Here is a 13,813-nt window from a genome sequence, read left to right as displayed (position 1 = left end):
TTCTGTAAGGCAGAATAAATCAATATGTTGATCAATTATTATATTTACTAACAGAGACTTAGAAGAGAGAGACCTAATGTTTAATAGACCACATTTAACTGTTTTAGTCTGTGGTGCAGTTGAAGGTGCTATATTATTTTTTCTTTTTGAATTTTTATGCTTAAATAGATTTTTACTGGTTATTGGTGGTCTGGGAGCAGGCACCGTCTCTACGGGGATGGGGTAATGAGGGGATGGCAGGGGGAGAGAAGCTGCAGAGAGGTGTGTAAGACTACAACTCTGCTTCCTGGTCCCAACCCTGGATAGTCATGGTTTGGAGGATTTAAGAAAATTGGCCAGATTTCTAGAAATGAGAGCTGCTCCATCCAAAGTGGGATGGATGCCGTGTCTCCTAACAAGACCAGGTTTTCCCCAGAAGCTTTGCCAATTATCTGTGAAGCCCACCTCATTTTTTGGACACCACTCAGACAGCCAGCAATTCAAGGAGAACATGCGGCTAAACATGTCACTCCCGGTGACCTCCGATTGGCGTAACCGGGTGTCATTACTGCCGACGTGAATTACAATCTTACCAAATTTACGCTTAGCCTTAGCCAGCCGTTTCAAATTTCCTTCAGTGTTGCCTGCTCTGGCCCCTGGAAGACAACTGACTATGGTTGCTGGTGTCGCCAACATCACATTTCTCAAAACAGAGTCGCCAATAACCAGAGTTTGATCCTCGGTGGGTGTGTCGCCGAGTGGGGAAAAACGGTTAGAAATGTGAACGCGTTGGCGGTGTACACCGGGCTTCTCTTTAGGGCTACGCTTCCTCCTCACAGTCACCCAGTCGGCCTGCTTTCCCGGCTGCTCGGGATCTGCTGGAAGGGAACTAACGGCGGCTAAGCTACCTTGGTCCGCACCGACTACAGGGGCCTGGCTAGCTGTAGAATTTTCCTACGGTGCGGAGACGAGTCTCCAATTCGCCCAGGCTGGCCTCCAAAGCTACGAATAAGCTACACTTATTACAAGTACCGTTACTGCTAAAGGAGGCCGAGGAATAACTAAACATTTCACACCCAGAGCAGAAAAGTGCGGGAGAGACAGGAGAAGCCGCCATGCTAAATCGGCTAAGAGCTAGTAGCTGCGCTAAGCTAGCGGATTCCTAAAAACACACAAAGTGAATAATGTGTAAATAATTTAGAGGTGATTCAGCAGAGGGAGTGCTTTAGTTAAGGCATGTGAAGATTACACTGTGAAACAAATCATTATCTAGTTAACTAGATCAATCTAACTGCGCAGATTAAACAGCTAACAGATACAGCAAAACACCGCTGTGCTCCGGAACAGGAAGTGATACAATACCGCAGTGAGAGCCAACCACCAGTAGAGGTCCAAATCATGTTGGTGTCCGTTCTGATGGTTTTTAATTTGGCCACTGAGCCATGGTTTCCATTGTTTATCAATTTCATAATTTGGCTGCCGAGCCAACCTGTTTTCATGTTGCGGATATATTTTGAATTTTTATTTTAAAGGACTTTACATGACTAAGCGTTGCGTTGCTGCTTGCATTGTCCATGGGGTGCTTGTGTCTGACACTTTGCATCTGCACTGTGCACACAGCATCTGTGCAGTTGGCAGAGATGTGTTCATCATTAAACTTGGAATTCATTTTTGAAACAATGCCTTATTTAAATACCTATTGACGTTTTGGGTTTCGACTGAGCCAAGTAGGCTACCAGACTTGCACTGAATGTGTGTGTGTGTGTGTGTGTGTGTGTGTGGTGCTGCACTGCAGCTTGCATTATCCATGAAGAGTACTTGTGTCTGATGTGTCACGTCTGTGTGCTCACTTTGCCAGTGCTGTAGGCTAAGTGATAACGTTGCTTGCGATGTCCAAACGAGGCATACCTTTTCAAACGGTGTATTATAATACCTACACCTTACCTACAACCCCAAAGGTTGGGCCCGTCTGATTTTTTTCTGGGCCCACCCGTTTTATGATTTCTGCCTACGCCCCTGGAATCAAGCATCAGAAAGACAAATACAGTGTAATTTGTCAGCATTAAGCGACAAGAAAGACAGAGGAAATACTAAGCTGATCACCAGCCACTATAACCCTAAGATTCACTTAAAGACCCAGAATTTAGATAAAGTTGAGGCCGCGGCACACACGAACGACAGAAGGACACATGCTGAAATCCAAACAGGTGTGCGGGCAGTAGACAATAAACACATATGTGTATGCACAGAAACAAGACAGAGGACTACATACAAACCCATAAACATAAGGGCACAGAAAAGGCTGACAGACGCATAGTCACGGATGCAGAATACATTCTGAGTGAAAAAAATTGCACTGAAGATTTCCTAGAACATTATTCATCTTCTCATAAAATGTTATTGAAAGTCATTAATAAATTGAATGTTTAAAATGCCATTTAGTTACTGGATTTGAAATATGCTCTGCAAATTGCAATTAAAATTCCTCCCTCGTTTTCTAGAATATCATCTACTTTCTGTTATTATCTGCTCACCATATTTCATCAAAAACCTCTCATAACTTTTTTTTTACGTGCCAAACATTCTTCTGGATTTCAGTGACAGAATACCTTCCTTACTGCCTCCAAAACTGAAACACTTACTTCCTCTTAACATTATCTGTCTGCTCACCAAATTTGTTTGTTTGTAAGATAACTCAAAAAGTAATGACTTTTAAAGTTGTCTTGCATACAAACAAATTAATTTGGACCGGTTGTCTGTCTGGGTGTTTGCCATTCAAGACCCAAGGCTGTTCCATGGTGTCGTAGATGCAGCAAAGTGCAGTACTAGCGCACGCTTCCAGACTTGACTTAATTTATGGACATACAAGATGATCGCATTTATGGTGTTGACTTGTCAAAGTAACAAAATTAAATGGATGGACTCATTCATTTATCTATCACTGACTGCATTTTCCAGTATACCTGCCAAGGCTTTTCCAAAGCCTAACATTTCCAAGATTGGGCATTATATTTTTATCCCGTTTAGCAAACCTAACGCACTGATCTTGATTCATCTTGTCACTCATATATATCCTCTTACAGACAGTGAACATCGTGCCGCAGCACCGCTGCTCTCTGGTTTCAAACTTTGAGACGTTTCCTAATCTGATCCAAAATCTGATGGATTCTGTTCCAAGAGCAGCTCCAAAGTTTCCACCAATATTTGAGATTGTTTCTTCAGTCATTTTATTTGAGATTGTTTCTTCAGTCATTTTAAGGACAGCAAAAACCTGTTTTAAAATGGGACTACAACTGACATTTAATCTTCCCAGCTAACAATCGAACGTTGCCTGAATGTTGTATTAAAGTGACAGTAACACATCACAGCACTGGAGGAATGTTTATATTTAACCGTTCCAGAATGTTGCTGAGATGTTACTAAGAACGTTACCAACCAACAGTCCAAAAACAGTTTTGCAGCATTATAATACACGAGATTTCTGACATCCGCCAAGGGTTGACGAGGATTCAAACTAACACATTTGTGATTCACATTGTGACCCAGACTTTACCTGGATCCAGATTCCACAACACAATGCAATAATTGCATACTGGTCCAGAATTCACAAGCTGAAACAAACCATTGTCTTCCTGATCTTGGTTTTACATCTTGATGGCGTATCCATGAAGTAGTTTTGACTTAATCCTTAAAAGTCTACAAAGTGAAATCCTGATCCAGAATCTGGATCCAGATCCAGATTACCTCCAAAATTTAATGGAGTCTTCCTTGGCCTAAAATCTATCTGTGGTGAAGATTTTGTCAAAATCCGTGCAGTAGTTTTGATGTAATCCTGCTGACAGACAGACAGGCAAATAAATAAACACTAATGATTTTATTACATCCTTGGTGGACGTAATAACATTGGTATAATGTTATTATAACCCATTTGATTTGTCCCCCTCCCCCCAAAAAGGACAAAGTCAGTGAATATGACCAAAAAAGGTAAATTTCAAAAAGCAAAACAAAACATTATCTAAGTCTGGTACTAGGCTGTTGCTGGATGTGCACACATATTATTTAATTTATTATTACTTATATATTGTATTTTTACACCCATTTCTCCAATATGTACACAATGTTTCAAACAAACAGTAACAACTAACCAGTGAACACTGAAAGTTGCCAGAGAAAGTTGCCAGAATGCAAACACAACTTTTCTGGTGCAACTTAACTGTGACCTCTGAACCACTTGTTAGCTTTTTCACCCCCAATAACTGTTCCCTGAACTGCTGAAAAGAGTCTCAAGTGCAGTTCTTCTCCTGCATACACAAACGCAAACAAACAAAAAAAAAGTCCTTGAACTTCACCCACTGTTTTGGTTCTGTGAGTTTGCGGCCATTTGCATGTGTGATTGATTATTCAAATTTGGGATGCACCAAATTTGAATTATTATTATTAATTATTTGTAAGAACCACAGATTTTGGGAAAATGTAAAGAATAAAATATACTATAGTGATGAATGCTGCACACAAACTACATCATAGTGTAATGTGCAGTTTAAAAAAGTAGTAGCTGTAGTAGTAGTAGTAGTAGTAACAGTAATAATAATAATTAAGAATAATACTGCTAACGATCTAACCACCAAACAAGGACAAATTTGTTAAGTCTCATCTTCTCTCCCCTGCTCTTCTTTTTTGTGTTATTGCTCCTTTTTGAAGCATGAAGACGTCACTTGGAGATGTGCAATTTTCTTGAATGTTGATAAAATTTGAGCCAAGACCATCTGTGTTTGTACTGAGTACAGTCCCAGACACTAAGAGGGGGTGGAAGGTGGACCAAAGAATGAAGACAAGCAGTACTGAGCTCAGTATTCAGGAACAAACACAATATTTGTCCCTGGCAGCACCATTCCTTGTTTTCGCAAAGCACCTCCATCTTTCTCCCCTGATTTCTCCTGTGAGTGATCACAAAACTACTGATGTGCAAGTGAGTCCAAATCAAAGCAGGAACAATACATTAGTAAAAGAAAATGAGGCTTCACCCACAAATCACTAATTACTGCTGGACAATTACCTATCCAGCACAACATTAAATGTAAGTGGAGAATGGGAGCTTTCAAAACAGTTTTATTTGTTATTATCTATCGTCCACCTGGTCGTTACTGTGAGTTTCTCTGTGAATTTTCAGACCTTTTGTCTGACTTAGTGCTTAGCTCAGATAAGATAATTATAGTGGGCGATTTTAATATCCACACAGATGCTGAGAATGACAGCCTCAACACTGCATTTAATCTATTATTAGACTCTATCGGCTTTGCTCAAAAAGTAAATGAGTCCACCCACCACTTTAATCATATCTTAGATCTTGTTCTGACTTATGGTATGGAAATAGAAGACTTAACAGTATTCCCTGAAAACTCCCTTTTGTCTGATCATTTTTTAATAACATTTACATTTACCCTGATGGACTACCCTGCAGTGGGGAATAAGTTTCATTACACGAGAAGTCTTTCAGAAAGCGCTGTAACTAGGTTTAAGGATATGATTCCTTCGTTATGTTCTCTAATGTCATATACCAACACAGAGCAGAGTAGCTACCTAAACTCTGTAAGGGAGTTAGAGTATCTCGTCAATAGTTTTACATCCTCTTTGAAGACAACTTTGGATGCTGTAGCTCCTCTGAAAAAGAGAGCTTTAAATCAGAAGTGTCTGACTCTGTGGTATAACTCACAAACTCGTAGCTTAAAGCAGATAACCCGTAAGTTGGAGAGGAAATGGCGTCTCACTAATTTAGAAGATCTTCACTTAGCCTGGAAAAAGAGTTTGTTACTCTATAAAAAAGCCCTCCGTAAAGCTAGGACATCTTTCTACTCATCACTAATTGAAGAAAATAAGTATAACCTCAGGTTTCTTTTCAGCACTGTAGCTAGGCTGACAAAGAGTCAGAGCTCTATTGAGCTGAGTATTCCATTAACTTTAACTAGTAATGACTTCATGACTTTCTTTGCTAACAAAATTTTGACTATTAGAGAAAAAATTACTCATAACCATCCCAAAGATGTATCGTTATCTTTGGCTGCTTTCAGTGATGCCGGTATTTGGTTAGACTCTTTCTCTCCGGTTGTTCTGTCTGAGTTATTTTCATTGGTTGCTTCGTCCAAACCATCGGCATGTTTATTGGACCCCATTCCTGCCAGGCTGCTCAAGGAAGTCCTACCATTATTTAATGCTTCAATCTTAAATATGATCAATCTATCTTTGTTAGTTGGTTATGTACCACAGGCCTTTAAGGTGGCAGTAATTAAACCATTACTTAAAAAGCCATCACTTGACCCAGCTATCTTAGCTAATTATAGGCCAATTTCCAACCTTCCTTTTCTCTCAAAGATTCTTGAGAGGGTAGTTGTAAAACAGCTAACTGATCACCTGCAGAGGAATGGTCTATTTGAAGAGTTTCAGTCAGGTTTTAGAATTCATCATAGTACAGAAACAGCATTAGTGAAGGTTACAAATGATCTTCTTATGGCTTCGGACAGTGGACTTATCTCTGTGCTTGTTCTGTTGGACCTCAGTGCTGCTTTTGATACTGTTGACCATAAAATTTTATTACAGAGATTAGAGCATGTCATAGGTATTAAAGGCACTGCGCTGCGGTGGTTTGAATCATATTTGTCTAATAGATTACAGTTTGTTCATGTAAATGGGGAATCTTCTTCACAGACTAAAGTTAATTATGGAGTTCCACAAGGTTCTGTGCTAGGACCAATTTTATTCACTTTATACATGCTTCCCTTAGGCAGTATTATTAGACGGTATTGCTTAAATTTTCATTGTTACGCAGATGATACCCAGCTTTATCTATCCATGAAGCCAGAGGATACACACCAATTAGCTAAACTGCAGGATTGTCTTACAGACATAAAGACATGGATGACCTCTAATTTCCTGCTTTTAAACTCAGATAAAACTGAAGTTATTGTACTTGGCCCCACAAATCTTAGAAGCATGGTGTCTAACCAGATCGTTACTCTGGATGGCATTTCCCTGATCTCTAGTAATACTGTGAGAAATCTTGGAGCCATTTTTGATCAGGATATGTCATTCAAAGTGCATATTAAACAAATATGTAGGACTGCCTTTTTGCATTTACGCAATATCTCTAAAATCAGAAAGGTCTTGTCTCAGAGTGATGCTGAAAAACTAATTCATGCATTTATTTCCTCTAGGCTGGACTATTGTAATTCATTATTATCAGGTTGTCCTAAAAGTTCCCTAAAAAGCCTTCAGTTGGTTCAGAATGCTGCAGCTAGAGTACTGACGGGGACTAGCAGGAGAGAGCATATCTCACCCGTGTTGGCCTCTCTTCATTGGCTTCCTGTTAATTCTAGAATAGAATTTAAAATTCTTCTTCTTACTTATAAGGTTTTGAATAATCAGGTCCCATCTTATCTTAGGGACCTCGTAGTACCATATTACCCCATTAGAGCGCTTCGTTCTCAGACTGCGGGCTTACTTGTAGTTCCTAGGGTTTGTAAGAGTAGAATGGGAGGCAGAGCCTTCAGCTTTCAGGCTCCTCTCCTGTGGAACCAGCTCCCAATTCAGATCAGGGAGACAGATACCCTCTCTACTTTTAAGATTAGGCTTAAAACTTTCCTTTTCGCTAAGGCTTATAGTTAGGGCTGGATCGGGTGACCCTGGACCATCCCTTGGTTATGCTGCTTTAGACGTAGATTGTGGGGGGGTTCCCATGATGCACTGTTTCTTTCTCTTTTTGCTCCGTATGCATCACTCTGCATTTAATCATTAGTGATCGATCTCTGCCCCTCTTCACGGCATGTCTTTTTCCTGGTTTTTTCCCTCAGCCCCAACCAGTCTCAGCAGAAGACTGCCCCTCCCTGAGCCTGGTTCCGCTGGAGGTTTCTTCCTGTTAAAAGGGAGTTTTTCCTTCCCACTGTTGCCAAGTGCTTGCTCATAGGGGGTCGTTTTGACCGTTGGGGTTTTTCATAATTATTGTATGGCCTTGCCTTGCAATATGGAGCGCCTTGGGGCAACTGTTTGTTGTGATTTGGCGCTATATAAGAAAAAAGTTGATTGATTGATTGATTTCAGGGTAATTCTACCAATTCTGGCCAAACATTATAAGTTTAAGTTCTTAATATGCAACAGTTTATCTGTATTTATAGCCAAGTAGAACTGAGTATCATCAGTATAATAGTAGAACTTCATGCTAATATATGATCTGACCACGAGGTGTTTCACAAAAGTGGCAAACGGCCAAGTACAGAACCTTGAGGTATACCATATTTACCGACCCCGGCCCCAAAACAAACAAACAAAAAATTACAACCTGTCGTGAACTGCACAAGTACAAATAAAACCTTGCAAGAACCAGGAGCAGATCAGAAATGTCAGAAACATGTACGAAGTATACAGTGATTGATTGTATTGAAAGCTATGCCAAGGGAACACTAACATCTGATTTTTGCTTCTGTGTAGCTGTAAATGCGTCACTTCTGGCTGATGCAAATGAGAGAATTACAGGTAGTGAAGTGACACAGAAGCCTTTTAATGTACTGAATAATAACACACAAAAACAGATAATAAATAAGAATAAGTCCAGCTTCTCATCTGTGTAGTGACACCTGGGTAACGGACCAAGTAGAGGATTGCCTGCTGAGGTGACATACATTGGGGACCTTGTGTACTCCATGTCCACTGTGGTAACCATGAAAGCTCAACAGGAGCCCTCAACATGAGACGCCTAACATAGCTCTGGTAAAACAAGAAGTCCTCAAGAGACAGATTAGGTGGAGGAGGTGATTTACCAAGACAAGACATTGTTGAAGAACTCAGTCAAACCCCAACTCTTGAAGAAAGTCTTCTTTCTCTTAAAGGCATGAAAAACAACAAATCACCAGGGTTAGACAATATTCCTGTTGATGTCCTTCAAGAAGGTCCTTTACTTCAACGCCAACTGCACAGTCTCATCATCAAAATTTGGACTAAACAAGAAATCTTAGCAAACCTGAAAGACTTAATTGTCACATCTACAAGTGTAAAGGAGACAAGTCTGACTGTAAAAAGCACCGTGTGACACACTCAATGGCACCAAGAGGTTGTACACAAATGCAGGATTCAGGATTCAGCTTAACAGAGTTTAATGTCAGTCCAAGTGGTACAAGTTTGGTACACAAAAAGGCAGTCCAAAAATAGCAACAGTAACTGAAGTATTAGACAGAGACAGTATCCAAAAAACAGGCAGACAAGTCGATACACGGTTAAGCAAAACAGGACAAGGACGCTCTGAGGACAAATGCTTGAAAGTGACACAAGCCACAACAATCTCGCAACTGAAAGCGGGAAAGGAAGTGATTTATATGGGAGGAGTGATAATGAGGAAATACAAGACAGGTGTGTGAGGAAGGTTCAGGAATGAGGCGTGGCAAGCAGGAAGGTGAGAAGAGGAAAGACACGCCCAACACCAAGCACCCAACACCAGACAAGAGAAAGCCCTCCACCAAAACCTTAGCACAACAAGTAACAGACAGAAAATAAACAACATACTATAAACCCTACAAACCCAATCACGATATTGTGGAATCGCCTTGCTGTCTACCGCAGGAAAGCTTCTTGCATGGATTACCAACAACTGTCTGAGACCACGATCAGAAAATATGCTTAGTGAAACCCAGAACCTCTTGGTGGGTGGAAGCCCATCAAAAGGGACAACAGACATGATTTTCACACACTTTGAACACACTTTCTCATTCAATTGAATGGGAAAGTGTGTCCAAATTTCAATTGGTTCCGTACACAATTAGTTATTATCTTTAGTTAGATGTGTAGCCTCACTGGGGTCAAATGTAAAACTGAAAAGACATGCAACCATTAGTTCAGTTCGGTCAAGACAACAGCAGCTCAGAAGTCAAACTCAAGCTCCACAATGAAGAAGAATCTCTATCCATAGTGATCAAAAAGTTAGTTACTGCTTTAATGGCTGCAGTCATCAGTCAGCCTTGTAAAGTGTGGTCTGGTCTCAGAATCAGAAGTCATTCCTATTTCAGGTGACAGCAACCGTTTATTTTGAGCCGTAGCATTCGCAATTTTTTTTTTTTTTTTGTGACTTTGAGCTGCAAAAGGCCATTTTTTTTCCCATGTAAAAGGATACAGTGCGCTCAGGAAACTCAGCATGTAGAAAAAAATACCAGTGCACATTCTCAGAAGAGCACATGCATGTAGTATGTGAATGCAATTAGCACAGAAATGGTCTATCTAACATGACATAGTATTGGTGGATTTACATATCCATCCATCCACCCGGATGGATGGATGGATGAAAATGGATGGATATCCATCCATCCATTTTCATCCATCCATCCACCCGGATGGATGGATGGATGAAAATGGATGGATGGATATCCATCCATTTTCTATTCCTGCTTACTCCATCCGGGTGGATGGATGGATGAAAATGGATGGATGGATATCCATCCATTTTCTATTCCTGCTTACTCCAAATGAGGGTCATGGGGGCTAAAGCTTATGCTAGCAATCATAGGGCTCCAGGAGGGGTAGACCCTGACGCCAGTCTATCGTAGGGCCACATATAGACAGACAAACACATTCACACCCACACCTACGGTCAATTTAAAGTTTCCAATTCACCTAACCTGTATATCTTTGGATGTGAGATGAAGCCGGAGCACCTGGAAGGAACCTACGCAGACGCAGGGAGAACATGCAAATGCCACACAAAAGGCCCAAGGTGGGAAGAGATCCCATGACTTTCTTGCTGCGAGGCAACAGTGCTCACCACTATACCACTATGCTGTCCTGGATTTATGTATTCATAGTGTAATTCATAGGGAAGGAGATGGACCAGTGGGCTTGGAACCGGACGATCCTCGGTTCATATCCCCGTCTAGCCAGAAAATCACTAAGGGCCCTTGGGCAAGGTCCTTAATCATCAAGTTGCTCCCAGTGTGTAGTGAGTGCCTTGCATGGCAGCACCCTGACATCGGTGTGTGAATGGGTAAATGCAAGCCATGACTGTAAAGCACTTTGAGCTTCTGCTACTGGTGGAAAAACGCTATATGAATGCAGTCCATTTACCAGAGGTGGGATTAAGTCATCATCAAGTCGCTCTCAAGTTATGAATCAGCAAGTCCCAAGTCAAGTCTCAAGTCATAATGACAACCAAGTGTTTGACAGCTGACTTGAGACTTGACTTGGGACTTGCTGATTCATGACTTGAGAATGACTTGTCAGCGACTTACTCCCACCTCTGCCATTTAACATTTAATACATATATGTAAATGGTAACACAATATTCTGCAATTCAAAGCTGATTTGGTACTTGCTGAAATACCTCAAACATTCTGTCTCATGCCATGATGAAAACAGTAAACCTGACAAGGAATTTTTCCTTGAAATGCTGCTGACTAGGTATCACCTACCTCTTTTCAGAGTTAGTGTTGTCCAACTTACTTTGGTGCATTTAAATGTACCTACCTACCTACCCACCTACCCATGTACCCACCTAATTACCTACCTAGATACCTAGTACCTACCTGCCTACCTACCTACTGACCTATTTATGTTAACCTGCCTATCTGCAAGCCTACCTACTTCCTATGTACCTACATACCTAGTACCTACTTGCCTGCCTACATACCTACTTGTTTACCTACCTTCCTACCTAGTTAGTTGCTCATCTACCTGCCAGCCTACCTGCCCGTTGACCTACTAGCATAGCTACCCGCGTGCCTGCCTGCCTGCCAACATAGTTCTCGCTGCATATTTATCTGTCCATTTGCCGACCTACATACCTAGACTTGCCTGCCGATCTGCCTAGCTGACTACCCACCTACCTGGCTACCAACCTACCTATATACCTACCTACATATTACATATGTCTAAGAGATTGTGTTGCCTTTATCTTCTCTAATTTTTTGTTTATCTTGACTCCTTTTTCCAGGACACTCCCCCAAAGCCAGACATGGAACAGAGGTTGCGTTCAGCCTCCAGTGTCGATGAACTAATGAGTCTCATCTATCCCTCATATTGGGCTGCCCTAAAATGCAAATCAAAACTTACTGCTGCTGCTTCTTCTGCTGCTTCTTCAAAATTTATACACCAGCCACTGCCGCATCCCCGCCGACTGAGGCCATTGACATCTACAGAAGAGACCACTTTTGCTGCCGCCTACCTCAACCTGGACATCCTGAAAAGTATGTACACATCTTTATTTTTGAAATTACTTTTAGAAGAGATATTGGTGTTGGAATATTAGAATTCAGGGATCAAACATTTGAGTGTGTGTGTGTGTGTGTGTGTGTGTGTGTGTGTGTGTGTGTGTGTGTGTGTGTGTGTGTGTGTGTGTGTGTGTGTGTGTGTGTGAAATGTCAAATGACCCCCTGTCATGCTGTCACATGTGTGCAGGCATCGAGTCGGAGTGGAGGAAGACTCAGTGCATGCCTCGGGAAGTGTGTGTCGATGTAGGAAGGGAGTTTGGGGCTCCGACTAACATCTTCTACAAGCCACCCTGTGTGTCCGTGTACAGATGTGGAGGATGCTGCCACTCCGAGGACAAACAGTGCAGGAATATCTCAACAGGATATCTCAGCAAAACTGTAAGGACAACACAGAACTTTCAGAGCAGTGAAGTTTTTCCCTCCAGATTTGACATCATTTATATTCTTATGGCTTATTTAACAACACTTCAGTACAGTAGTGGAAATAGTATGGAAAATGGTATGCAAAAAAGAAACAGCAGCTGAATTCTGTCATATTCAAGACAGATGTGAACAAACTTTGGTGGCCACATGTCAACAGATTAGGTTAGAATTGATTTTTTCCCCCCTCTCTCTATTGCTTTCATACAAAATCGTGCCTTAAGGAATCATAAAGATTTGCAATCTTTAAACAAATCTTTGTTGATGCTCACATAAACCTGGTCCTGGAGAGATCCCTAAGCTGTAGTGGGTCATTCCAAATCTGTCCCAAGATGTTCAGATTTGTTGTTTGTGTAAGTCTTCATCTACTGTAAATGATAACGGTCTAAGTGAGAAATAGTAAAAAATCTTTGCTAATTGACAGATGATATTGGATTTGACTGTTAAGTAGCTCAGTAGATAAGGACTAGGGCTACCAATATGTAGACCTGGGTTCAAGTCCTGGTCATGCTTCCTTCCTGTGACCTTGGACAAGACACTTTGTATACATGTCCCAGTCCACCCAATTGTAAATGGGTACCAGCCTTGTCCAAAGAAGTAACCTGTGTCAGACTGGTGTCCTCTCTAGGGGAAGGCCATAGAACCTTATTTGCTTCACACTATGGAATCTGGAGGCAAGCACACTGGATAGGCCTCACGGTTGATATTAGACTGAAGAGGTACAGTCAGGTTCTTGAATAGGTGTACAGTGATACAATTTTTATAATTTTGCACCTAAATAATCCTTTAGTCTGCGTTTGTTCCCGAAGTATAAACCACGCAGGATTGTATTTATACCGTGTACACAATGCAAAACTACACGCTCAAAAAGCACACAGAAAAAAAATGCTGGTTGCAGCCTGACAGCTGCTGCAGCTTCTCGCTCTTAAATTCTCTCATAATTGTGTTTAAATAAAGTCCATAAAAAGTCCTGCGCACAGACTGATTGTTAGAGACAGGAAATGTCCACATCCAGTAAAAAGTCTGAACATCTCCAGTCCACTCATGGACAATTCGTTCGCACGTGCACATGGGAACAATTAAAAGAAAAAAACCTGTCTGGCTGCTGCAGTTAGTTCCTCACTCTCACCTCAAACTCTCTCACCACTGTGTTAAATAAAGGACAAAAAAGGACATAA

At 41.2% G+C, this 13,813-nt stretch overlaps 1 protein-coding gene across 1 annotated transcript in view; it reads left to right on the top strand.

Moving 5' to 3' along the window:
- Positions 1-13,813, top strand: part of vegfc (vascular endothelial growth factor c) — a 95,457-nt gene that overhangs the window by 39,449 nt on the left and 42,195 nt on the right. Inside the window, exons 2-3 of the mRNA XM_034188859.1 lie at positions 11,939-12,191; positions 12,403-12,593. Coding sequence (XP_034044750.1) covers positions 11,939-12,191; positions 12,403-12,593 — 444 coding nt within the window. The remainder of the gene's footprint in view (positions 1-11,938; positions 12,192-12,402; positions 12,594-13,813) is intronic.

The sequence above is a fragment of the Thalassophryne amazonica genome, chromosome 15 (genome assembly GCF_902500255.1).
Source record: "Thalassophryne amazonica chromosome 15, fThaAma1.1, whole genome shotgun sequence".
NCBI classification, from domain to species: Eukaryota; Metazoa; Chordata; class Actinopteri; order Batrachoidiformes; family Batrachoididae; genus Thalassophryne; species Thalassophryne amazonica.
Note: the sequence above shows the minus strand (reverse complement) of the source record. Positions and strands in the feature narration are given on the sequence as shown.